The following is a 26,769-nucleotide window of genomic DNA, read 5'->3' as shown; positions in this document are numbered from 1 at the left end:
AACATTAATTGTTTTTTTGTAATTTAAAGTCAGTGCCGCTTTAAAATATATAGTGTTAAGGGCGTATATATGTCGAACAGTCACTTTATTTTGTATTTCAATATCCAACTGTTTCCGAGAATCCAGTGAAATAAAAGTAATTTTCTACACGGTTATCCTGAGAGCTCGCGGAGAAACTTACCAATAGCTGTCTAGAACGTCAGACATTATTGTTCTCAATGGACCAATGAACGACGTGTGGAGGCGGGGATGGCGTGGCTGGACGTTACTACACGGGAGTTAGCTAGCTAGTGACTACTTACTTTCACGTTAGTGCCATGTTATTAAGAAGGTAAACCCAGTACAGTATCAACTCAAAGTTTGTTTATCGACCTATAAATACGTCGTTTACTTTAATCGATGGTGAATGTCCAGCAAACGTGTCAAAACGTGTGTAGAAAGATGTGCAGCTAACGTTAGCCCAACGGTGTTGATGGTAATCTGCCTGTAAACACCTGGACTGCCAAACACAGAGAAGTGAATGAAAAGCAACACGCCATCAGGACCATTTTACTTCTAGACCGAACCATAAGAAATGAGGAAGTGGAACTGGCGAGAAGGACAGCGACCGCACACGCGACAAGGTGCTGGTCAGCGCCGTGGATGGCACCGAGGAAACCGACAGCAGTGGTAGCTACGTTAAATGACACTTATATCACGTTAAAGTATGGAGCATGTGCCATACTAGAATATTTGTGTTTGTAATGACAATGATCAGTATGTCAGTATCATTGTTGTGTGTGTGCGTTTCCTGTTCAAAGGTATGAACGTGATGATGCAGCGCCCTCACACAGACCATCTCAGAGGCACCATGCTAACCAACCTGCCTCACATTCCTCTTCTTCCTTGCCTTCCTCGTCTTCTTCTAAGGCCAGCAGTGCTGCACCAGGTCAGTGACGTACAGCATTGAAAGTGCACGTTTGGGTTGGAAGCCCCCATTTCTTATTATTAAAGGTATCAGAAGAGCACAACACTTAAATTAAACACACATGTACATAAACAGTAGTTTTACATGCAGTGTCTTGTCCAGGAGCACTTCAAGTAGAAGGATATTGACAGGAAAATTCTTGTTGTACACTTGGAAAATCAAATAGATGCAATGAAAGATGCACAAGCCTAATTTTTGCCTCCTTTTCTCCTGCCAGAGCTGCCAGGTTTCTATTTTGACCCAGAGAAAAACCGTTACTTCCGACTGTTGCCCGGGCACAACAACTGTAACCCACTAACCAGAGAACAGCTACAACAAAAAGAAAGAGAGAAGGAGAGGAACAAGATGTTGGCAGAAGATGAAAAAACAAGAAAAGTAAGTCTGTCATCAAGGGTGGTGGGCAAATCTTTTTAATCTTCTTTGTCTTTTAGCATTTTTATCATATTTATTCTTTAAGATTCCATTAAGCTTTTTCCTGTTGCTGTAGACAGACACAGTCATCTGATATGCTAAAGTTATGCCCTCTACCACTCATTAACCACGCTTAACTTCTCAGTTACAACAGCTTTTAGACGTAACCCTATTTGGCGTTTAAAACCACACTGGCTGCACAATCAAAAAATTCTGGAATATGTAGGCAAAAATATTGATGACTATTTTTACTTTAATAAATCCGAAACTACAGCCTCAGTAAGATGGGAAGCCTTTAAGGTTTTTATTCGTGGGCAGATGATAAGCTACACCAAAAACAAAGCAAATAAAAATCATACTGAGATGTTGGACCTCGAAGGTCAAATAAAAGAAGTGGAACTTGAGATAAACCTGAATGACTCTAAAGAAAACCAACAAAAACTTTTAAGATTAAGAGCAAAATATGATAAATTAACTACTGAGAAAGCCTCAGCAGGACTATTTAGACTGAGACAGACCTACTATGACCAAGGGGAAAAGGCAGGAAAACTTTTGGCATGGCGCATAAAAACGCTACTGAACGAACAAACAATAAATGAAATTAGAACTGCAGACGAAAACACCACAGATCCTCATAGAATAAATGAACTCTTTGAACTCTACTACTCACAACTATATACCTCAACAGGAGATACGACTCGAGAATCACTAGAATCCTTCTTTGACTCAATAAGGACCCCTTCACTCTCTGAAGAAGCTCGATGTGAACTAGACTCTCAGTTATCTATGAGTGAACTGTCGATTGCAATTGATAAATTAAAAATGGGAAAAACTCCCGGCCCAGATGGAATTCCACTAGACCTTTTCAAAATATTTAAAGACAAATTAGTATCCCCTCTGTACGACATGCTAGTGGAAAGTTATGATTTAAAAGAGCTTCCCCCCTCCTTGCGTAATGCACTCATAACAGTATTCCCTAAGCCTGGGAAACCGCCTACAAAATGTGAATCTTATAGACCAATCTCATTAATAAACTCTGACGCCAAGATAATAAGTAAAGTACTGGCAAACAGACTTGAACGGTACCTTCATCTTCTCGTTGATACTGACCAGAATGGTTTTGTAAAAGGCCGACAAACGCAGCATGGTATTCGCAGAGTACTGAATGTACTTTACTCAAACTCAGAACATCTAGACATGGCTCTGCTCTCCTTAGACGCAGAAAAAGCTTTCGATAGGGTCGAACATAACTATCTCTATAAGGTACTGTCTCAATTCGGCTTTGGCGGTTACTTCATGACCTGGGTCAAAATATTATATAATAAACCTATAGCCTCAGTTAGAACTAACAATACCATATCTAGACCATTCTATCTAGGTAGAGGTACACGTCAAGGCTGTCCCCTTTCGCCTCTTCTCTTCGTCCTAGCAATAGAACCATTGGCTATTGCGATAAGGAACAATCAAAATATCTCTGGCATTAGAACAAATAATATTGAGTCCAAAATTGGATTATTCGCGGATGACATTATCTTAATGCTGTCTAAATTAAAGAGCTCAATTCCCCAGCTACTCAAAACAATTAACTTCTTTGGCAATATCTCCGGTTATAAAATTAATGAATCCAAATCGGCCATCCTCTTCTTTAATCATTCTGAAAGAACTAAACCACCTATTCAAACAACGTTTCAAGTTGCCAGAGACAGTCTTACCTATCTAGGTATAAAAATCACTCCAAAAATTAACGATTTGGTACATGCAAATTACTCTCCTACTATCAACTCTGTTGTTGACTTAATCAATAGATGGTCTATGCTGCCAATCTCGTTGATTGGACGTGTAAATATTCTCAAAATGAACGTCCTTCCAAAATTTCTATATCTCTTCCAAGTCATTCCTCTCAGCCCTCCAGATGACTTCTTCACAAAGGCAAAAACAATATTCATTAAATTCATTTGGAATAACAGACGAGCCAGACTGCGCCTTTCGCTACTATATCTTCCGTATGACAGGGGAGGTCTTTGTGTTCCAAACCTCAAATGGTACTACTGGGCTGCCCAGCTCTCTGCGGCCTCATGCTGGTTTTCAACAACAACCTTACCCTGGGTAAATTTAGAAAGGACAAGTACTACCCCCTTACCGCTCAGCACTTACCTGTACTCTGCAAAGTATAAAGATCTGATGAAAGATACATCAAACCTCTTTGTTAAAAATACCATTCGTGTGTGGTTCGACGCACTCAAGTTTAAAAATGAAACGCCAGCACTATCCCAATTCTCACCTATCTGGGGCAATAGGGCCTTTAAACCTGGTTGGAAAGATTTGGGCTTTAAAATGTGGGCCGACAGAGGCCTGTGCAAAGTTGCAGACCTATTTGACAAGGACACCTTACTATGCTTCAATGGCTTGACACAGAAATTTGGCATCCCAACCAAACATTTTTTCAAATTTCTTCAAATCAGAAGCTTCATTTCAAAAACCCAAAAATCCCTAACATTGCCCACTCTAAACTCATTAGAGGACATAGCAATAAACCATCAGCTGAAGAAGGGTTTAATATCTCGCTTCTACAGTAACCTCAGAGATGGCTCTCAAACATCCTCAGAAAAAGAAAGACTTGCATGGTGTCAAGACTTAGAGTGTAGAATAACTACAGAGGAATGGCAAAAAGCTTGCTTGAAAGCCCAAACACAATCTATAAACACCCAATTTAAACTAATCCAGTACAAATGGTTAATGAGAACATATATCACCCCAACATTATTAAACAAATTTGACCTCAAAACTCCGGACATGTGTGTTAAATGTGGGGAAAAAGGCACACTGATGCACTGCCTGTGGGAATGCTCAGAAATCCAAAAGTTTTGGAAAGAAGTTTTAGAAGTAATCACACATATTACAAATGTCAAATTGAATCTATGTCCTAAACTATGCATCCTAGGAATCTTCCCCGCTGAAATCCAGCTGAGCAAAGTTAACCAAAAAACCACAATCTTCTGCCTGTTACAGGCGAAATACAGCATAGCCAAATCATGGAGATCCACTAGTAGACCACACTCGAGAACTTGGTTATCGACATTGTCAAAATCCCTTGCTTTGGAGAAACTTACGTCTATGATAAAGGGTAAACATGCTTCCTTTAAAAAAATGTGGGGAAATTTTTTGTTATTTTTGGAAAGTGAGGAAATGATCGATAATGAACAGAAATGATTCTATCCATTTAACCTGTATGGGAGAAGTAGTGTTGCAGCTTAAAGAGAACCTGGGGAGCCTGCGAGTGCTGGACTGCTAAATAGAAGGACAGGAGAAGGGATGTGAAATTAAATGGACTGGAACTGAAGAGGACGCAGCTTATCATTGCAACCACTAATTTGGATGCCTCTCTAACTAACTTGACACCCCTGGACTAAACTTCAGCCCGAAGCCCTGGAACAATGCACTTAAACCTAATGTCTCACTATGTTATACCTGTTTGTTTTTTTCTCTGGAGCACTATCTGTTAACCTTTGTTTTTGTTTGTTGTTGTTGTTGTTGTTGTTTTTTTGTTTTTTTCCCTCTCTTTGTTTTTTTCTTTTGTTTTGTTTGGGGGGGGGGGTATTTTGGTTTGTTTTGTTTTATTTATATATATATGTATATATGTGTGTATATATATATATATATATATGTATGTATATATATGTGTATATATATGTGTGCGTATGTGTATGTGTATATGTGTATGTATGCGTATGTATGTGTGTATGCATATGTATGTATATATGTATTTATGTGTATATATGGGTATACATGCATACATTTTCTTCTGTAATAATATCTGAATGATTTACATGGGAGAGTATATATAACTATATCTATGTGTTCTCCTAACATTATTCATTTACGGTGTACATGCATTACTATTATACACTCAAATTTTTTTTGTTGATGGAAAGGCAATAAATAAATCTTTATAAAAAAAAAAGTTATGCCCTCTAGATGAAAGCTTACCATAAACCTCATGCAGTGTACTAAAGGATTATGGCTATGGCAGCAGCTGTAATGACATCATCACAGTACACCATTAGAGCACAACTGCAAACTGTGTAGGAATAAAACACTTGAGATCACAGTTGATCTTAGCAGAAGCACATGCTTTTCTTCAATCCGGGACATAAATGTTTAAGAAGTTGTAAAGAAAGAAACCTTGGTCGTAAACATGTACGCACATTTTCCTTGTCATTTACAGAAAGCACCAAGAAGAGGACTAAACACTTCGCTGCTACTTCAGAAACGACATCTAGGTGTATTACCTGAGCACTCCTATTGCAGGTACTGTGTCACAGCCCTGCAGGCACGCAAAACTCAACATAACACTGTTTTTCTCGTGTTCTAGCCACAGCTGTAACGGATTATGGGAAACAAAGAGAAACTTTAACGCTAATCAGTTCTGCATGTGTAGAGTGACTTTTCTTCTGAGCTTTGCTGGCCACTAATAATGATGCTAATCTGTTTAGACAAGTTATTTTAAATGGTAATAAAAAGATGGAGAAACATGCATAAATGCAGTCAAAGAAAATACTCTGCATCACCGGGAATGACATGAATAAATGGAAAAACAAAAAGTAATGAAATGCATATGAGGAAGTTTCTAGTTCTTTTTATCCTACAGGCAAACTGTCTAAATAAATACATAAATTACTACAGAGACACTGTCAGAAAGCTAAGAGAAAAGTGTATCAATTATCCTGGGTTAGTAGATTGTCTGCAGACAGTGCTAGTCTGTTACTATGGTTACTGTTGTGTGTGTGAATGGGTGAATGACTGAATGTAGTGTAGAGCGCTTTGGGGTCCTTAGGGACTAAGTAAAGCGCTATACAAATACAGGCCATTTACTGTTTGTCTCCAGGCTCGTCCATGAGGTGAAGGTCAGTGGAATGAGACGCCACAAACTAGAGATCCAGAGCACAGACAACAGCATCTCGAACACCGACAACTTCAGACTCATAGTGGTGAGAACACACACAAACACAGTGTAAAACACATGTTTCAATAGAATAAATGTTTGTTATAGTTGGTTTCAATGGAGGGAGAGGGAGTAAGAACAGTTTGCTTCATCCAGAGGATGATTTTGGGTCCACCAAGGCCCTGTGTATGATTTAAAAAAAACAACAACAACAAAAAAGATTGTTTTGAATGTTAAACGTTGACGTTAGAGTCCTTTTTTTTTTTTTTTTTTCTTAATTGCTGGAAATGAATACAGTAGGTTACCTTTAAAAATGGCCTCTATCTGTACTTGATGATGTGTATAAGCTTTGTTTCTTTGTTGCCGTTTCTTTTTCAGGGGGATTCGGCGTGTGAGCGAGTGTTCACAGTCAACGATGTCTCTCATGGCGGCTGCAAGTATGGCATCATGAACTTCAGCAGCAGCAGCAAGGGGTCTCTGTCTGTGGAAATGTGTGATAACCTCTATTTCACTAATCGGAAGGTAGGAGCATTTCTTTGGAGATAAAAGACCCTCTCTGAATACAAAGAATATGTTTGCATTTTTGTAGTTTTTATTTAGTACACTGCAGGAAATAAAAATTAATTAACTCATTTATCTTGGAGCCTGTTTTTATGATGTGTCTACAAACATTTGGTCTGTTTAAATAATATTAATCACTCTGATCTGGTTAACATGTTTCAGGTCAATTCCATCTGCTGGGCTTCGGTAAATTACCCCGATTCTCATGTGTTGTATCCTTCCACAGTTTAATTAGAGCGCTAACTCTAGTTCACTTAACCTTCAAATAAAGGGCTTAACCTGGCAACAAAGATCACTTATAAGTTGTCCTTTTCATTTGCATTATTTGTGGATTCATACTGCTGTTATTTCCAAAAGAATACACTTGGTGACTATCATCAAAATGCTAACATTTTAGCTCTGTAAAGTGCACATCTGTGTCACAGCGTGTCATCTCTTCACTGTTTTGGTGAAACTTGTATGTCCGTGACTGAAGTAACTATCAGGCTGTGTCTGGTGGGAGTAGCAGACACCCCTGGCTGCGTGAGTTTACTTCCTGCTTCCCTCTTCAGCAACTCCAACCCAGGTTTGTCAGGGTTCTTGCACAATATGCAGCAGTCACATTGCCTTTCTGTAGTTCATTTGTGAAGGACCCAGGTAGCAGTATGGTAAAACATACTTTTCAAACAAGCTTCTTCAGTCTTGGAATTATTATTCTAGAAGACTTTTATTTTGAAATATGTTTTGAAAGCAGTTTTGCTGTTGTTGTGTACCTCCCCATTACCCTCAACACCCTTCTCCTCTTACTTCTTGTACTCCTTCAGATCAGCCTGGGATGCTGTGCAGCTTTAAGATATCCTCAGCCTGGTCTTGTGCTTGGTGCCTCAACCCCCAGTTTGACAAGACGTTCAGCACTGGTTAGTACTGCGGCTAAACATTTTTGTCGTTATAGAAAGGAGAAATTACACAACTAAAATAATCATGTTTATGTGTGTGTTGACAGGCCTGTCTCGTAGAGTGATTGTGAAGGATGCAGAGACGGGCAGAACACAGACGTACAGCGTCGGCAGTGATGTCCTAGCTCAGCAGTTTGCCCTTAGGGTGAGGCATTTGTAACTTTAAAGTTGTTGAAGCACTCTGTAAGAACACCAAGCAAAAGAAAGTACACCTTTCCGTCCACAGGTTCCTGTCCTGTTTAACGGTTGCAGATCGGGGGAGATCTTCAGCATCGACCTCCGACAGCGCGGCCGCAGAGATCACAGCTGGAAGGCCAGTCGCTTCCATCAAGAATCAGCCATCACCTCTGTACGCGTCCTGCAGGATGAGAACTACCTGCTGGCTGCTGACATGCTGGGCCAGGTCAGGTTCTTGACTTGACTCTTTTAATTTTCTTTTTTTTTTTTACAGAAGATAATACTTTCAGGTTCTTAATTACAGGTATTTTACTTATGTTTTAGCCTCATGTGGAAAGACTTGGTAAACACAGAACCATCAGGCCATACTGACAAACTGTGGTAGAAAATATCAGAAAGGAATGATTTGAAATTAGGTAATAATTCAAGGATAGTTCTGTTGAGCCTTTGTGTGTTTTCTAATTTCTTTGCAGATTAAGCTGTGGGATGTGCGAGGCACAAAGCCAGTGCAGGAGTACAAAGGTCATCATAACGAGCATGCCTACCTTCCCATCCATGTCAATGAGTGTGAAGGGCTTTTGCTAGCAGGTAGGAGAGGATAAAACACTCTCAACACTCAATACTCTCACTGGTATAAACCTTTTTTGTGTGCAATTTCACTGTTTACCATCCTTTCCACAGTGGGTCAGGATTGCTACACAAGATTATGGAGCCTTAAGGACGGTCATCTATTGAGAACCATCCCATCACCCCACCCGGCCGCAAACGACTTGATCCCAAGTGTTGTGTTTTCATCTAACCTGGGTGGCAGCAGGGGCCTCCCCGGGCTGCTCATGGCTGTCAAACACGACCTCTATTACTTCCCATACAACACTGACTACCAAGAATGAGGAGTGCTGAGGCCAGCTGTATCACTGTGTATTTGAGAGAGTGTGGCTGGGTAAAGATGTTATGTGACAACCATTTACACTAAATTTAGACTGAAGTGGTGACCTCAAAGAACTGCTTTTAAATTTCATGGGAGTTGCCTCATACACATGATCGCGTTTTTGTGCCAAAAGGAAATGGAAGTGCTGCATTCACATGTGCACACCGGTACAGTTCGGTTTTCCTTACTGTTCTTTTTACAGAAGAAGTGCACTTATTTTAAACACAACTAACCTTGATTGTTACTGGAAATAAGGGTGCTGGGATTGAAATTTGAAAATGATGATACTGTTTGTTTACTAAATCAACATGTTTTATAGTCTTTGTTGATTCCCAGTAAAGTTTATTAAAAACCTTAGCCCACTGCATTGTATTCAACCCATACACAGACACCTTAAGATTCCACTGTTTAATACATATGTGTGAGCATACATAAATACAAGGTATTGATTGGTTCCATGTGATATCTATAGTCATTGATCTCTGTTTGAGACAGGATAAATCTATTATTCATGTTGAAGTCTGTTATTTCAGCTTATTTGATTGATCACAAGCAAACCAACTCTTCCAGTTCGTTAACAAGAAACAAACAAACAAAAAAATCTTACACAGTCAAATCTCATAATACCAAGATATTCATTAGAAAGCCTGAATGTATCAAGTGTCATCTTCATTTAATAGTAATCAGGTCAGATACTCTGTACAGTCCTGTTGAAATACAAGCAACCTTGAATGTTGCTGACAAAGAAGAGCGACGCAGCCTAAGCTGACAGTAAAAGACTACTCTTACTAATGATCTCTGTTTTGAGGGGCCAGCCCCAAACATGGTTTGAAACCTCAACTGTGTTAAGTCCCTACTGTGATCCAGCCACTATAAAGCAGTTTCTGTTGCATTGAATCCCACCTTAGTCAGATTTGTCCTGATACGCAGTTATGACATTTAAAAATAAAATGAGGCAATTAAAAGAATTCCCTATTAAAGTAAACATTTTTCCCATATATGTACTGTGCATACTAAGTAGAATTCAAACAGTTAACATGGACAGCATTATTAAGGCTGTTCTTGTTTTTTTTTTGTTTGTTTTAAATCTGCCCATTCAAATTCACAAACAACCACAAATAATCAATGGGACTATTTAAGTAGTAATTACGAATTATATATGTTGGAATGCATCTTGCTGCTACAGTACATCAGTGGCGTCCGATATAATGATCTAATATAGTCCCTGTGAAGCCAAGACGAAAGAAAAGTAGCTCTAGCAGGGGTGAATTAGAGGTAATCTACCTCAGTATTTCAAAAAAAGGGATCAGAATTCAATGTGGTTGATGACTTTTGAGGTGTTCTATCTAAAGCTGGTCCTAAATATTACATCCAGATCACCTGCACAAACCATTTTAGAACTAATAAGACATGATTACCTGGAAATGCTATTAAAAAGAAAAAACAGGTCAGTACAGTATTTTTTAAAAGGCTTAAATATGTAGCTCCAAACCAGGCAAAAGGAGCTAATGGTACTAGCATATCACATAGAGGGTGTGCAGCGTGTGCAAGAATACAAATCTGAACGGATCTACAGAGCAACATGGAAATTTACCTGAAGTCATTTGTAAGCAAGCTTGTACAAAACTCACTTTGATCATCTCTCTGTTATTTTTCTCTCCTGTCCTTATAATATTCAAGTCTTGCTCTGGCCTGTCTTCACAGTGTAAATTATAGGCATATTAAAGAGAAAAGCGATCGATGGACTGATGTTACATGAGGCCAGAACTAACAAATAATAAACAAGTCCCACCTGTACAGTCTAGAGGCATCCAGAAAAACAAAAATACCCCCAATGAAACCTGTTAGACTCAAGATGTCGCAGATTCCAGTTTCCACAAACGCTGGCATCTTTAATTGCTCCATTGAGTCCTGCTAGAGTTCCCCTGTTTTCTGGTTGCAGCCGTTGCAGACCCTCACGGGGTGGTCCCATCCACGGGACGGCACGGGGCGCCGCTCCTGGGAGCAGTCATCGCACACGCCCTGCCCACAGGCGCGACAGTGGTGGATGGAGAGACGTGGTGAGAACTCCCTTTGGCACTCGCAACAAGAGTGGATGTCCTGATCTGGCACCCAGTAGGCCGGCCGAGCTGCGTCCTTCACTAGGCCTGGAAAAAATTTTTTTATTTCTCTCACTCTTTTTTTTTTTTTCTTTTTTTTTTTAAACGTTGTTTCTCTTGCTCGCTATATTATTTTTTAGATCCTATGCTTACCAAGAGGTATATCGATGGCACCAACTACAGCCCCCAAAGTGTTCTGGACAGCCTCTCCAACCTTCCTCGCTATCAGGGTGCCTCCCTCCTCCTCCAACGCAGCGTCCAGCAACTCTACAACATGCACACATCAAATCATATCATGTTGTGAACATTAAAACCGCCTGAACCAGCCCGGCAAACAATACCGCACTCTTAAATTCCCACAGAGAGACTCATTTGCGTACCAGTTGGAATTCCTCTGTTGTGGAAACACGCATCACAGACCCTAACAGGCGCAAGACCCCAGCCCCTCTCAGGGACCGGCCGGGTTTTGGAGGAGCAGGCGTCACAGAAGCCCTCTCCGCAGGCACGGCAGTGGTGCTTGGTGTCGTTGGGCTGGAACTCCTCCCCACATTTATGACATTTCTACGGCACAATAATAAGTAATGCGATTTAACGGTATAACAGTAACATAACAGGAACACTGCAGCATGTCAAATGTCAACCTACATTGTCTTGATGGGCTATCACCAAGAAAATGTTTTACTTACACAAGTGATGTTTCATTCACAACTACACATTCTGGGCCTGTGATACCTTATATATAGTTAGCTAAATATTGGTTGCATACCAGGATGAGGGAATTGGGTTTCCAGTAGGCAGGAGCAATCTGGTCAGTGAGCCAGGAAGTGACCGCTTTGGCAGGCTTGACGCTGAGTTCAGACACAGACTGAGAAATGTATTTGACTCCGTCCAACAACCTCTGAGCAGCGTTGTTGTTGTCTTTCAAAAAGCCATCAGACTGCAAAGAACAGTGTAAAAACACATAATTACAGTACGCCATAGAAGTTGTGTTTATACAAGCGTCCCTCACAATTATCACTAAATACTGACAACAGTGCTGACAGAAATACAATGCCTGCCTTACCAGTTGGCGTTTGCACTGCTATATTCAGACTTGTGACTAATTATGCTTAGATCAACATGTTCCAGGAGAACATGCAGCGTTACTTTTCTGGATATTTACATACAGTATAAGCCACTCGCCTCATAGTGGCCAAATTCATATGACTCAAAGCAAACAAAAACTGAGCTTTTAGATTTCAGTGGTTTAAGTGAATTCACCGTGGCCTTACCCCAGGCCAGATGTGCTGGATTTCTGTTCTGACCACTGTTTCCACTGGGTCCTGGTTTCCATACCAGTACTGCCTGCTTCTGTAGATCACTGAACAGTTGGGACACTCAATGACATACCTGTAAAAAGACAAAACCATCTCAGTTTCAGCACAGGGAGGAAAGATTCCAGAGGTGCCACACACTTTTTATATCAACTGTGCTCAATTTTTCATAAACTTTAAAGGGACATATGAAGATATTTATGAAAAATCATTCTATACTCGCAGGACTCACCCTGACCAAGCGTAGATGGCCAAGCCAAACCACGGCGAGTCAGACGAGGCCGTCGTTTTGGGAACCACTATGACTTCCTTTCCCCTTTCGTAGCAGGCCTGAGAAGTTCAGCACAGTTGCTCAGAACCTTGTCAAGCAGGTATACTTCAAACGTGGCATAGATGTATGTTTGTACTTGCCTTGCATGTGTAGATGCGGTTGTCGTACTGTGCAGAGTACCGGCAGCGATGTTTGGCTTCATGGTCAAGACCTTCCTTTAGGTGATTCATGCTCCTCTTACAGCCTGACCTGAAAGTTGGTGCCCAGCAAGTCAGCAAGTTTTATAAATAAGTAAAAGTAAAAGGTACTGGCAGTGATGATGCTTTAGAAATCTGACTTAAAGTATTTTTGATATTTTTTTTAGCAAAGCAGGGACACGTACCCACAACTGAGGCAGATGCTGGAGCAGGTAAAGTATTCATCTGGAAAGAAGGAGTTACTGGTCATATGTTCATCTGGAATCTCCCCACTGAAGCGCTCACTCAGGGCCTGAAAGAAGGCCCCAGGTGGAGATGGGAAAGGTATAAACACATTTCCATTGGCTATGCCAAAACATACTTTGTTAAATGTAAGCACAGCTACCTGCAGGGCCTTGAAGATGACACTGGCAGATCGTGGTGAGCGTGTCGTATTGTTGTCCAGCTGCTGCTCCAGGCTGCGGAGCAAACCACTGAAGTCCGTGGGAGGGTTGTAGGTTCGAGTCCCACGGTACTGGATGGAGCTGAACGCTTCTGGAAATAAGCCCAGCTTCCTGAAACGCTCCTGGATAAGGCGCTCAGCAGATTCTGAGAGCGTGTCTAAATTTGGGGTACACATACAGATGGAGACAAAGGAATGAGGAGGTGGTTTGTGTGCTTATCTTTGAAAAACACTGAGATGAGACAAACTTCTTTGATGTACCTGATCCTAGTAGATTGGTGTGAACAGTCTCGTGGAAGATGATCACCGCGGGGCCCAGGGTGGACAACGGTACATCAAGACCACAGCGATTGGTAGTTGCCTTTAATTCTCTAGTGAAATGTTTCAGGTAGGCATCTGATGCATCACCAAGGAACTTGAAGAGATCGTCATGGAGACGGTCAGCGTGTGTCCGGTAGATTACCACATCAGAGATAGCCAGGACCTTGAGGAGCAGCCGAGTTCTCTGACCCTGATTAGCCCCTGATGAGTTTAAAAAAAAGAATCATGAATACCTGCCTGCTTCTACCCCCGTTTGTTTCATAATATTAAGTAAATCAATAATTTCATACCAGCTCCAAGCAGTCCCTCTGTATCGATGACTACAACCCGATGCAGAGGGTCCATAGCTGCCCAAACACCCACAGTGCAGGACTCCTGTGTGGGAGATGTCTTGAACACTTCTCTCCCAAGAAAGAACGTATGGTTCAGGGTGTAGGATTTTCCCTCACCAGTGTTCCCAAAAATGGAGACCACCTTGAGGAGCTCATCTGGACTACAACCCAGTCTGCTGACAAAGTCCTCCTCATCCTTCACCTGAGAATGCAGACAAGATTAGCTCAATCGTTGTAACGCATCATTAATAAAACACCATCAAACGCCGAGTACCTTAACAAGTGCTTACCTGCATTTCCTCCTTCTCATCCACTAGCAGGAAGCTGCGCACCTTCTCCAGTTTGGATTTGAGGATTTCCATTTCACTCTCCCCAGCACTGACACTGTTCTCTTGAGGAGCTTTGGCAGGTGGGTAAGATACCAGAGGGTGCTTCCTCTTGTTGACTCCCCCATGGGTGCGTTTTTGGCAATCCAAACACAGGTTGATCTTACAGCCCTGGCAGCGGACCACCGCTCTGAGTCTCCCAGAGCAGCTGCCATCCCCTTTGCAGGAGTCACAGAAAGGAACGTGGCCCGAGGCGACCCGAACCCGGTCGTGATTCCTCATGCGCTCCTGCCGATGTAGCTCCAGTTCACAGCGGGCACACTGCAAGCTGCCACACTCATCGCATTCAAACACAGCCTCGTCTGAGCCCCCACAGGCATAGCTCTCCTGACAGACCAGGATGGTGCTCATTCCTTTGTTTACAGCTGGACCTTGACCACTCATCTCAAACCTGTGAGGTCAGGAATCCCCTGGTGTGAAAACAAGTATAAAGGATTACTGTGGGTAATTGGGACGGCAAAAGCACTGCAGGAGAGGGCACAAGGTTATGGTACCGTCTTGTGAATCTATATAACCAGATGTCAGATAACCTGTTTTGTTGAAATACTGAAAAAAAACAAAAACAAATTCACTCATGAGCAGTACTGTCAACAAAACGACAGCAATCCATGCCCCTTTTCTCTCTCCTTACTTTTTAATGGGGATATTCAGTTTATTAAAACAGCAAAATTAAACACACAAAACTCGGACTAGTTTGTTTACCTTTTGACACAACAGCTCTGTAGCTAACAATAGCTGGCCGGCATCTGTTTTCTTGTTCTGGTAACGCTAACTTTCTACATGAGAGTATCCCACACTGTTCTATACATTAAAAATGCCTAAAAACAGGCATTGAAACTCAGTAGTAAAGAGTCATTAGCTAACAGCATTCACACAAAGAGACACTCCTGAAACAAACAACCTTCTTTTGAGTCGACTGACCTAACAGTTGCTACCAGTCCGACGGCTGTCTCGTTAAATAACCTGCTGAATCGACACAGTCTAAAAGTGGACACGTACACTACCTAACACCATACCGCCGAATGCCACGGAGAGCTGACGCTGGAGGGGGGGGCAAAGTTAGCAAGCTGTTATTGTGTCAGACCCCTGTAGATGTTGCTGCTTTTACATCAGCTGATCGGCTTGTTTTTATCCAGAGGTCAAAAGTCACGGAAACACAAAGCATTTTGGGAAACGAAGGCCTTGCAAGTGACATGGAAAAGCGCTTGCTAAAAACGAGCTGTTTGTAACCTGTTTATGGCACATACACCAACGGATACCCCGCATTTGACTTTTACAGACTGTTTGACGAAAGCTGTGGACCAGCTTGAGTTATCGACGGAGATGTCGACAAAAAAATCAATCGTTGCCCATAATGCTTTGCTTTTTCCAGCGACTATAGGGTCTGCTTTTATTCTACACCAGCGTGGGCCGTAGGCACAAGCTGAGACGGAGACAGAAGCTGAAGCTGACACGTATCTCGTTGATATCAAACGAAGAATAATAAATGTTACACTTACAAGTTGTTCTATGCATTAAAGTACATTTAGTTGTTTTATGAACTAGTTTTTTCGCGGTCTTTTGCTTTTGTGTATGCGAGAGCCCCCCACCCTTTCTGGACACCCCGGTGTAAAAAAGTGCAGCCACATGAGTGGGATGGATTGTGGCACCACTACAGTTGTAGTTGACTCTTTAATTCAGCTCTTTAGCTATTTTTCACTTTTAATTCATTTAAAGCATAGTACTTTACGCAGCTTTCTGTTTTCGTCATCATTATAAATTTATCACCGCCTGTCTTAATGTGCTGCTGACCCTGTCTATTTGCAGTTAACAACTAATGCTAGCTCGGTGCTAACACCATACAACGGTCATCACTCGTCTTTTATGCTCATTCACCTCGTTTCGCTGTTCAGTCGTCATGGAAGACGAAGCCTTCACTGACATTAGCGGTAAACCAATCTCTCTGGACTGTCAGAGTCACTCCAGCTTTTGCAGGGAGTTCATTATCAGCTCCCCAAAAGTGTCCATGGGCAAAGTGATGGTATACACCTGCTCCGTGTGGCTTCTGGCATATGCAGTGTTCTTCTTCACCCAGGTAAGATGATGAAGGCGAGACCAAAGTGATGCAGATTTACTGACAAATCCTTCTCACTGTGGGGTTGAGATGCAAAGTTTCTGAGGACAGCGAGACAGTGGTGAGGTGTGCAGTAGGAGCCGCAGGTGGCTTCAAGGTGGAGTGGGATTGCATCAAGGATCTGCTCTGAGCCCCTTCTTGTTTGCGATGATGACGGTCAGGTGTCCATAGACTGATGTTTACAGAGACACTGTGATATTTCCAAGCTCCCTTGACGACCATGACCCGGACGCATCCATCAATCAATCCATTCATTCGCTTCCACTTTTCCAATTCAGTGCCGCAGGGGGTGCTGGATAGGTCCGTAGTCTGTCGTAGGGCTAACACAGACAGACAGACAGACAACCACTCGCTCTCATATTCACACCTCTGAGCAATTTAGAATCACCAATTAACCTAACCCAACTAATTGCATGTTTTTGGACTGTGGGAGGAAGTCTGAGTACCCGGACAGAACCCACGCTGATACGGGGAGAACATTCATACTCCACACAGTAAGGCCCCCTCCAGATGGAGGGTGGTGGTACCCTCTTGCTGTAAGAGAACAGTGGTAACCACCACCACCATATATATCAGATAAAGGATGTTGAATATGGAGCTCGCAGGCAGGAGGAAATGAGGAAGACCATAGAGAAGATTAATGGATTTACATGAAGAGGATTGGTGTGACATAGGCGGGATAGGGTTTGATAGAGACAGATGATCTGCTATGGTGACCCCTAAACGTAGCAGCAAAAAGAAGGCAGAATGCAGTTCTTTCTTTCTTTCTTTCTTTCTTTCTGTCTTTCTTTCTTTCTTAAAGATACTTGTTTGTAAAATTGAACACTAATTCCCACCACAAGGGGCCAGTATTTTACAAGAAAGTCTCAATCTAGTCGCCCGGTCTAAGATCCAGACGGTGCACTTTTTAAGTTAGCGCAGTAATTTTGCAGCATTTTTTTTAATGGCTCTGGGTTCTTTGTGTTCAAAGCTGTGCTTGTTACGTGAGCGTCCAGTGTGATCATTTAAAGTAAACTTTATTGTCATCTCTGCTATTTACAGTACAGTATATAGAGAGACGAGATGACGAGGCTCCAGTTCCATTCAGTGCAAAAGAACAACAATAAATATAGGAAGAGTAAGAATAAGAATAAATATATATACACTTTGAGACTTTTCCAGTGATGAAAAGATAGTTGGATGTTTACTGTTGTTTTGTTTCACATCATTTCTGTTCTTTCCAACTGAGCGTGGTTTCTTTCCAGGAGTGGGTGATAAAAGTCACTTTTCAGGTGCATCGGCCATTGTTTGCTGATCCATTCACTAGGATATCTCTCTACCAGCATTTCCTCTTCCTCTTCTGTTGGACTCAGAATAGACTGGATGCCACACCATTAGTATCCTGCAAATTGGCATCATGCAAAAGTGCGCTCAAAGTTTTGTTTAGCTCTCCAACTCAGTATGTAGATGTTCTGTATATAATGTCATTCTGTTGCTAGCATTAGGTACTTTTGGATGGTTGTATATTATTTTAACTTACAATGATTATTTTAAATTGAATACTTTTCCTCTCTTGCAGAACACTGCCGTTCTGTCTGGCGCTATTCTTGTCACTCTTGTTGGCATGATGCTTCACATCCACTTTGTGAAGGTAGACCACGAGTCCCTTCTCGTCATTGGCTCCTTAGGCATCCAGGTGTCCTCCAGCTATGCCTCGGGCCGCGAGATAACCACTTTCATTGAGATGAGCAAGATCAAGGATATCGTCATCAATGAAGCTATTTATATGGTGCGTTGGTGAACCTGTGCCTCTGTACTTGTGTGACATGTAGTTATTCTACAGTTTGCCACAAAAGATTGGATTAATGTCTAATGCTTTTATTTCAGCATCAGATCATCTACTACCTCTGTGTACTGTTGAAGGACCCCTCAGAGCCCGATGCAGTGTCAAGTGTTGTGCCATTGTTTCAGGTGAGGATGAACATATCTCAAGAGCCTGTTTAGTGACTTGATTACCTGCAGGGCTGTTGATGTGGTGTCATTCATAGGAACCTGTTTTTAATTAACTCTATTTTTTTCCCTTTAGAGTTCAAAGCCAAGGCTGAACTGCTTGGTGAAAGTCTACAAAAGCTGTCAGGAGATTCTTTCAAAGTGCCAATGAAGCACATGTCATACAGGAACACCTGAGGTCATTCACCATGTTTTTCTTTTAGCCTCTTCCTTGTTTGTGTTGATACGTCTTAGGTGTATTTTATATACATTGCATTTCTTAATGTTTTGCTTTCAAGGATAATGGTGTCAGAATGTTGTACTGTGTTACATGATGAATTTAAAATAAATAAAACACTGTTCTTGACTACTTGTTTAAACCGAAAAAAGCCAAATTCTTTAACTTGAAATGTAACTTGTAATGTAAGATCATAAAAATAATATTTAACCTTATCGTTTTTTTTATATGCTTTTAATTCTACAAATTATACAAGTTTGTGTATTTTGGCACAATTAGCACACTCTTTTGTGTATTTCTTTTTGTCTCTCCCCCCCCCAAAAAAAATAATTCATAGAATATAACAAACCAATATTCATTAATTACATAGATATTGGTAGTATTTGCTCATCTTTAAAAGTTTGTGTTTAGTTGTTTAGTTTTACCACTAGGGGGCAGCAGTACTCACAAACTTTTGGGTCCACGCATCTGTTTTTACAAGTGATTCAAATGTACACCATGTCCTGTTCTTTGTTGGCTCATTGCTTTTTTTTTCCATGAATTGCTTATAAATGTAATCTCTGTGAGAAAACAAAAGCCTCAGCACAGTTTTATAAGGCAACAGTTGTATATGTGTATAAGATGGACTCTGTGTGTGTGTGTGTGTGTGTGTGTGTGTGTGTGTGTGTGTGTGTGTGTGTGTGTGTGTGTGTGTGTGTGTGTGTGTAAGTGTAAAATAAAGATCTACACCCTTTTCCTAAAAGTATTTTCACTTCCTCATATCTACTTGCACCTTCATCTCTTAGGAACAGTAGGTCACGTTTACCACGGAAGTCTGAAATATCACTGTTGGCATACCAGACCTGTTTTCAGAACTGTTTTTCAAGGTTACCTCATCAACTGAATGACAATCAATATATTGTTATTGCAGTAATTGTATTCTTTTTATCCTGCAGCTGTAACACTGTAATTACTATAATAACCCTTGTGGCATCAGTAAAGTGTCTACCTATACAGTGTGTATTTTTTTAAAGTGTTACATTATAAATGTTAATACACCAATAATTGTCTAACTGCCTATCAGATTAACGCCTAGGCCACTCACAAGTCATTGCCACCTTTCACTTCTGTTTCCTCTTTTTAGGCCTTATTCTTGTAGGGCCTTTTCATGGCGACTCTGTAAATTCAAGTCAGACCCGTGTGTGAACTCCATGTGGTACAGACCAAAAAAAAAAAAACCCAAAAAACAAAAAAAGCAGAAGGGTGTGATTTTCACGGGGTGAAGCATCGCACTGCTGTGAGAAGTAGCCCCTTGACAGGATAATAGTCCCTCCTGGAGGTGTAAAACAGCCAGGAGCCAGTTCAAGAAGAAAACCTGGGAGTGACCAGGAGTGTCACCTCTGGGCTTTTAAATAGGCCCCATAAAACAGGAGGAACACCAACACACACTATTTCTCTGTTATCTAAGCAGATGGCAGATGCTTAAGATCAGCTGAATGTTTTGGGTGTGAGAATCTTGTGCTTCAGTGGGAGAGGAGGGGCGTTAACCCCTTTACCTCCTGCAGTGCGCACACACACACACTTACACCCACACACCTGCACACATTTGTTTTTTTTGTTTCTGAGACATTAAAACAGAATTCCCACACTTTCCAAACACTCTAAAGTAGATTTGAGGTATAATTCAACGTTTTTCCCAATAGTCATAATAATTTTCTTCATGGAAGAGACAGCACCACTCTTAAGGCTGATCAGCAGCAGCTTAACTTAGCATGAAGACAGGAGACTCTGAAATTATAACCCCACTTACCTAAATGCACTGCTAAAATACACAAATTTATATATTATTATTGGCCGGGTCAAATCTCACAAACACTAAAGCACAAACAGAAACTCTGAGTCTTGACTGCTTTCAGACAATAAAAGACTGAAGTAATTATACCAGTGTAAAGCAGATTAAAATAGGAATATCAAAGCAATTAAAGATCATTCAAATACAAGCACTAAAATCCATGCCTAATAATGTATAATAACTACTGATAATAAGACACTCAAAATCGTTTCTTTTAGTGCATTCTGAAAATGTTCAGTGTTCATATGCAATACATATGCAAACTTTGGATTAAACAAATAGATCTAGCGAGTGAGGGGATGAACTTTAATTTTGAATTAATAGGAAATTTTTTCACAAAAGCCTATCCCGTACCCCAGCAGGAGGCTGGGTACAACCATTCATGCTCACACCTACGGTCAGCTAAGTCAGCCATTAACCTAACGTGCTGTGGGACTGTGGGCGGAAACTGGAGTACCTGGAAAGAACCCAAAACCAGGACCTTCTTGCCCTGAGGCGACGTTGCCCTTTCCTTATACCTTTAATTCTAGTATTTATGCTAAGCCAACCAAAGGCTAGCTCCAGCTACGTATTAACGATACAAACATATACATGATGGTATTCTCATCTCTTTCCAAGATCGATAATCTAATAATAATGTATACATTTTATAAAGGATCCAAGGTACTTGTTGTTAAAAGTCAACACACTCAAATTCATTCGCTTTACTTCCACTCCATGTTTTACATGTAATGTTCGGAACTTTATGCTAAAAAATCAAAATGAATGAACTGCACAGAACACACATGTTAGGGCAGTCCACTGAAATTAATTGTGTGCTGCGGTTTTTCATTTGTTGCATATAAGCTACTCTTTGTATTCACAATGCTCTGTCCTTGTATTGTTGTGCTGTGTGTGTATGCACACCAGTTCCTGGCTGATAGGTGCAGGAAGAAAACGTTATTGTATTGTTTAAAATGTGTCAGTTTATCTTCTTTATGTACCAGTTCAAACAGGCAGGAGCAACATGACGTCAGTTTGGATTTGAATCTCAAAAAAGAAAAAAATGCCTTCCCCGCCTCACTGGCAACGTCACAGGGGCTTTTACCGGTCACTTATCTTTCCTCCATGTTGAACACTGCCTACAGTGCTTTGGTAGAAGTGTGAAAGTGTATTTTTCCGGTGGGACTCGCATTTACATGTCTCCCTCCCTCGGGGGAAGGTTTTTTTCCACGGATAGTTTTAATCTGCCTGTCATGGAAAGCTTAGGAAAAAAACTTCTTGGCACTGGAGCTCCACCTGGGACTCCAGCTGCAGAGCCTCATTGTTCTTCAGTTCAACGCTAAAAATGTGCCTGATCAAGCCTCACTCAAAACAAGCCTTTGTCTTTATAGTGTGCTTCCAAGGGCCAAGGGCAGGCTAAAGAGAAACACACCTTCTCATTTAATGGTTTTTCTTTATTTTTACTACTTTCTACGTTGTAGATACATACAGAACACATTAAATATATGAAGCAAGATATATATATATATATATATATATATATATATATATATATATATATATATAAAAATTCCCCACTCGCCCCTGCGGGCGGTCAATCCTTCAAGCTTGGGTCCTCTACCAGAGGCCTGGGAGCTTGCTCCAGCTACGTATTAACGACACAAACATGAGGGACCTATATATATATATATTTAAATTGTTAAATGACTCTAAATATGCCTTATATTTTTGATTCCTTAAAGTAACCACCCTTTGCTTTGTTGACACTGCTGCAAACCCTTGGCTTTCTCTCAATGAGCTTCATAATGTAGTCACCTGAATTGGTTTTCACTTCACAGGTGTGCCTTGTCCATTTGTGAAATTTCTTGCCTTCTTAGGGGTAACATGAAGTGAAAGAAAAGCAAATGAATTTAATTGTGTTGACTTTTAACAACATGTAAGTTAGATCCTTTAAAAACTATTAATCTCTGGCTTTCCTGTCTCCCTCCCCTTACCATCAAGCAGGGCAACAGATTGCTGCCCCTCCCTGTGCCTGGTTCTGCCAGAAGATCCTTCCTGTTAAAAGGTAGTTTTTCTTTTCCACTGTGGCTGATGTGCTTGCTCATAGGGGGTACTCTGATTGATGGGATTTTCTCTGTATTATTGGAAGGTCTTTACCTTACAATATAAAGCGCCTTGAGTCAACTGTTGCTGTGATTTTATGAAACAAAAACTAGATTAAAATAAATATATGATAACTATGCAAATGATCTTTTATTTAAAAATAACATTCTGCCCACTTTGACTGAATAGAACCCATCAATATATTTTTTTAATTCTAAATTTTAATTCATTCTATTCAACTCAGTTTTATGTATATAAGCCACTTTATATTTTGAACTAAAAATTATAGTGAGATCCTCAATAATATGATGATCCCCTAGAAGTGATGGGGACACTGTCTTATGATTTTATACATGTTCACTGATATTCATGTAATCCACCAGTCCAACCGAAGGTGTGACAGCGGTGGAGGTTTGGACAGCTTCCATCATGGTCATTACTTTTCTTTTCAGTTCTTATTTACACAGAGATTAGTTTCCCTCTTGAACAGGAAAGTCTGGTGTTGCCTTCTTTCTTTCCTCAGGCTCACTCTATCGCTTCAGTCAACCTGCCTGCCTACTGCTGCAGTTGTAGTTCTTGATGAGCTGACGATTGAGCCTTTTGGCACAGTTACAGCCAAAAGACTCCCTTCTTTTGAGCTTTTGTAATCTGCCATTCACTCAGTTTAAAAGAAAGAAAGAAAGAAAAAATCATTGTTTTAAAATCTGCAATGAAGCAACAGGCTCTTCTCAGGCCACACCCTTGCAGAGTCACCTGTACATGAGGTAAGCGAGACAAACTTCTTGTCAAACCAGCTGGCAGCAGATAAGAAAGACAAGCCTGCTCTACAGGTCTGTCAGGGGGAGCTGACAGCAGGGAGCTACCTGCTAAAACACACATCCTTTTTTTCTTCCATTCGCTCTCTATTGAAAAGTGCCAACCATTGTTATGAGTGCATACAGGCCTGTAATACTGTGTGTGTGGACGAAGGCAGGCCTAAACTGCCGTATTCAAATCCACTGGGTAGGTTTGTGCTTTTAGTGGTCTGGAAATAAGTGATCTGATTGTCCTTCTATTGCGTATGCATCCTCATTCCATTACTCCCACATCTGTCATATACCATTGCTGTATGATGACAGCTGCTGAGTATCTTCACTTTCAGTGGTGCCGAGCTGTCTGTGACCAGTCATTCAGTCACAGCTATTGTGGTTTGCATAAAATATTACAGCAATAAATTGAAAACAAATAAAAAGCGGGCCGCAAACAACCCTACCAAGCTGTACGTCTTTTATTGTTCATCTGAAAGCCTGGTGTTAATTTCCATCCCTAACTTTTGTATCAGTCTTAACTGTGACTCATCCCAGCATGAAAAATACTCTGGGCCTCTTCCCCTCATGTGCGATTCCAGATAGGCATGCGCATATGCGTGTCACTTTGCCCATCACTGTGTAACGCTGAGAGGTATGCTTGCTCTGTAATCAGCTACTGCAAAAAGATGCGAATTATGAAGACACTCCGTCATTTCTTCCAAAATACCCGCACGGTGATCGTGCTGCAGTGGCATGCAAAGTGACATAACAGTGGCTTGAGACACAGAAGGGATGAGCGAACGAGGAGTTAAGGGGAAGAAAGGAAGCTACTGAAAGTTTCCTCAAACAAAATATCGGAATTTCTTATTCACTTCCACGCTATTAAGGTTACAATGAAAATGGACTGGTTGGCTTTTAAATTGTAGAACATTTCTGTGTGGAGCTCAGATATTGTTGAGCAAAAGAAATAGAAAGATTAATATCTGTTTAACAACAAGACAGCAAAATTCCAATAAAATGATCCTGAAACGTTTTTTGTTGTTGCTGAAGTGAGACTCATCCTCTGGAGACAACACTAAGAAGATTCATCCTCATGAGCCAGTTCTTGGAAAGCCCCACAGCACATTTCTGTTGTGTCACCATGAACACATGACACATGCACACTGGCCCAACAGACTTGTGTATCTGAAAAGGGAGACTTGGAGTCTGTATATAAACAACTTTGCTAGCAGGAGATCCACGACTTCAAACATGATAAAACCAACCCCAACCACAGTTAGCGTAGCAGCTAAGGGAGCTGATGAGACATTGTGGTTAGCTCTGCTGGGTCTTTGTGTCAGTGTTAAAATACAGCTTACACCTCCTCCTGTTTTCTTGACATAAACAGTTGTTGTCAACAGACCTGCTTTATACAACTGGCCTCGTGTTGACGTGAATAATTTAGCACTGTTTTTCAAACATTATCATCTGTACGTGACCGTACATACAGTGCTGTGGAAAGTATTTGGCCCCTTCTTGGTTTTTTCTTCTTCCTTTTTTGCATATTTGTCACACTTACACTTGTCAGCTCATCAATCAAATTCTAATACTAGACAGAGATAACCAAAGTAAATGCAAAAATGCTGTTTTTAAATGTTCATTTTATTCATCAAAGGCGAAAAAAAACTATCCAACCTATTATGTTGTCCAAGTGTGGTGAAAACCACTGCTGACCATGAAGGAACCAAAGGCTCGTCTCACATTTACCAAAAAAACATCTTGATGATCACTAAGACTTTTGGAAAAATATTCTGTGGATTGCCGAGACAACAACTGAACTTTTTCTAAGGTTTCAGTCCCGTTACACATGGCATAAAACTAACACGTTTCATAAAAAGAATATCATACCAACAGGCAAACATGGTGGTGTTAGTGTGGAGGTCTGGTGCTGTTCCCTAGCAGAAAAAACAGTTACTAGAATTAGGGGACAATTAGTTTTTCACACAGGCCCAGATAGGTTGGATAGTTTTTTTCCCCCCTTAATAGATGAACTCATCATTTAAAAACAGCACTGAATTTACTTGAGTTAGCTTTGACTAATATTAAATTTATTTAATGATCTGAAACATGTGGGTATGACAAATATTCCAAAAAATTAACCCAAGAAGTGGACAAATACTTTTCCATGTCACTGCACTTTAATTGAATTGCTTTCTTTTTCAGTGTTTTTAGGTAGGTTTTTTAGGAAGATCAAAAAATTGGTTTTTACTCTTTTCAGGGATTCAAGTATTTCTATTGTCATTCCAACAGATGCATACACGTATACACATGAGGTGAAATAAAAGTCAACAAGAACACAATGAGAGCAATAAATCCAAAGACAAGGTAATAAGAAACATATTTACAGTGTAGCAGTAGCAGTTAGTGGTAATAAAAGTCAGTTTTCCACAGTAAAAAAACAAAACACACTAATGCTTTCTCATGTCTGTTATCTGTGGTACAGTCTCAATTATATTAATAAGCTACTATGACATCATCCACTGGTTTGTGAACTGTTATAAATGAATGATTTTTATAGTCATTATACATGGTACAATGAAACTTGGTTTAATCTTAAGATAAAAACAACAATAAATAAATAGAATGACTAGGTAAGTAACAGATAGATAAGTAATTATAGATGAAATAAACTTTGCAGGAAACTTAGTAGCATATTATATATATTCATCTTGGGTTTTTTTTATATTCCTGCTGTTTCTACATATCTCTCATGTTTGTTATTCCTGCTGTCTTACTATTTATATTTCTGCACAGTTTCACACAATTTCGTTGTGCATGTACAATGACAATAAAGGTCTATTCTATTCTATTCTATTCTATTCTATTCTACTGGGAAAGATGTGAGTGCAACTGGAAACATTACAGTATGTGTCCGATCACTGCATGGAAAATGTCCCAAAAAGCAAGAACATGGGTCCTACTCAGTGATTTGAATTTGTCGGGCTGAAGCATGCTGACTACAGGAAAATGTGGCCACACCCACCGGGAAGGCAGCCACGCCCCTACTGAGGCAAAAAAACAAACAAACATTTCAAGCAAGTTAAAAGACAGAATTGGTGAATTAGTCACAGAGACCTCACCATTTTTTTTAGAGTTTAAATTCGAACATTTCTTTTGTTAAAAATCTTTCTGTTTAAACTGTCTTTTTACTTGCACTAATTTAATTATTTTTTATCTACAACTTTTTTTTATGGCATTTCATTTTTAGTTTACTCTGTTTTATATCCAGTACTTTGCGACCAAAAGGCGATTTCATAAATAAACATTACTTGTTTGCTTTAGGAAGCAGCCACAAGTGGCCATTCCAGGAACTGCAGTTTGCAGCACTCATGGCATGTAGAAGGACAAAAAAATTAATAATATTCTCTCTCTCTCTCTCTCTCTCTCTCTCTCTCTCTCTCTATATATATATATATATATATATA

The 26,769-nt window shown here is 40.4% G+C and overlaps 3 protein-coding genes across 7 annotated transcripts; 2 read left to right on the top strand and 1 right to left on the bottom strand.

Moving 5' to 3' along the window:
- The first annotated feature begins 211 nt into the window (after window positions 1-211).
- Window positions 212-9,278, top strand: wdr21 (WD repeat domain 21). The gene is made up of 13 exons (XM_084952408.1): window positions 212-669; window positions 801-928; window positions 1,185-1,342; window positions 5,604-5,686; window positions 6,264-6,366; window positions 6,699-6,842; window positions 7,044-7,093; window positions 7,367-7,446; window positions 7,685-7,777; window positions 7,864-7,961; window positions 8,043-8,219; window positions 8,467-8,581; window positions 8,675-9,278. The coding sequence occupies exons 1-13, from the start codon at window positions 575-577 to the stop codon at window positions 8,881-8,883; spliced, it is 1,533 nt and encodes a 510-aa protein (XP_084808534.1). The 5' UTR covers window positions 212-574; the 3' UTR covers window positions 8,884-9,278.
- Window positions 9,279-9,314: 36 nt separating this feature from the next.
- zfyve1 (zinc finger, FYVE domain containing 1) lies at window positions 9,315-15,603 on the bottom strand. 5 transcript variants are annotated; one of them, XM_084952403.1, is made up of 13 exons: window positions 14,985-15,603; window positions 14,187-14,692; window positions 13,855-14,098; window positions 13,505-13,765; window positions 13,187-13,401; window positions 12,987-13,093; window positions 12,745-12,853; window positions 12,566-12,663; window positions 12,292-12,409; window positions 11,787-11,957; window positions 11,401-11,581; window positions 11,174-11,287; window positions 9,315-11,068 (listed from the first exon to the last, which is right to left on the bottom strand). In XM_084952403.1, exons 2-13 carry the CDS (start codon window positions 14,664-14,666, stop codon window positions 10,836-10,838), a joined length of 2,331 nt encoding a protein of 776 aa, XP_084808529.1. In that variant the 5' UTR covers window positions 14,667-14,692; window positions 14,985-15,603; the 3' UTR covers window positions 9,315-10,835. The 5 variants fall into 5 exon arrangements, with proteins under 5 accessions (XP_084808529.1, XP_084808528.1, XP_084808531.1 ...); XM_084952402.1 differs by having other exon boundaries at window positions 15,204-15,603; XM_084952405.1 differs by having other exon boundaries at window positions 15,282-15,603.
- Window positions 15,604-15,891: 288 nt separating this feature from the next.
- On the top strand, window positions 15,892-19,304 carry pigh (phosphatidylinositol glycan anchor biosynthesis, class H). The gene is made up of 4 exons (XM_084952414.1): window positions 15,892-16,356; window positions 17,954-18,163; window positions 18,262-18,345; window positions 18,461-19,304. Exons 1-4 carry the CDS (start codon window positions 16,180-16,182, stop codon window positions 18,533-18,535), a joined length of 546 nt encoding a protein of 181 aa, XP_084808540.1. The 5' UTR covers window positions 15,892-16,179; the 3' UTR covers window positions 18,536-19,304.
- The last annotated feature ends 7,465 nt before the right edge of the window (window positions 19,305-26,769 follow it).

Source organism: Perissodus microlepis, chromosome 15 (assembly GCF_051167445.1).
Source record: "Perissodus microlepis isolate ML-2025 ecotype Zambia chromosome 15, ASM5116744v1, whole genome shotgun sequence".
NCBI lineage: Eukaryota > Metazoa > Chordata > Actinopteri > Cichliformes > Cichlidae > Perissodus > Perissodus microlepis.
Note: the sequence above shows the minus strand (reverse complement) of the source record. Positions and strands in the feature narration are given on the sequence as shown.

Excerpts from the sequence above, each read along its gene's own strand:
- zfyve1 (XM_084952403.1), bottom strand. The coding sequence starts at position 14,666 with ATGAGTGGTCAAGGTCCAGCTGTAAACAAAGGAATGAGCACCATCCTG. Across the intron at positions 13,094-13,186 it reads TCATCTTCAAGGCCCTGCAG|GCCCTGAGTGAGCGCTTCAG; the intron begins GTAGCTGTGCTT and ends GCCTTCTTTCAG. Across the intron at positions 11,582-11,786 it reads AACCCAATTCCCTCATCCTG|AAATGTCATAAATGTGGGGA; the intron begins GTATGCAACCAA and ends ATTGTGCCGTAG.
- pigh (XM_084952414.1), top strand. The coding sequence starts at position 16,180 with ATGGAAGACGAAGCCTTCACTGACATTAGCGGTAAACCAATCTCTCTG. Across the intron at positions 16,357-17,953 it reads CAGTGTTCTTCTTCACCCAG|AACACTGCCGTTCTGTCTGG; the intron begins GTAAGATGATGA and ends CCTCTCTTGCAG. Across the intron at positions 18,164-18,261 it reads TCAATGAAGCTATTTATATG|CATCAGATCATCTACTACCT; the intron begins GTGCGTTGGTGA and ends CTTTTATTTCAG.
- wdr21 (XM_084952408.1), top strand. The coding sequence starts at position 575 with ATGAGGAAGTGGAACTGGCGAGAAGGACAGCGACCGCACACGCGACAA. Across the intron at positions 1,343-5,603 it reads AAGATGAAAAAACAAGAAAA|AAAGCACCAAGAAGAGGACT; the intron begins GTAAGTCTGTCA and ends TGTCATTTACAG. Across the intron at positions 7,778-7,863 it reads TGACAAGACGTTCAGCACTG|GCCTGTCTCGTAGAGTGATT; the intron begins GTTAGTACTGCG and ends GTGTGTTGACAG.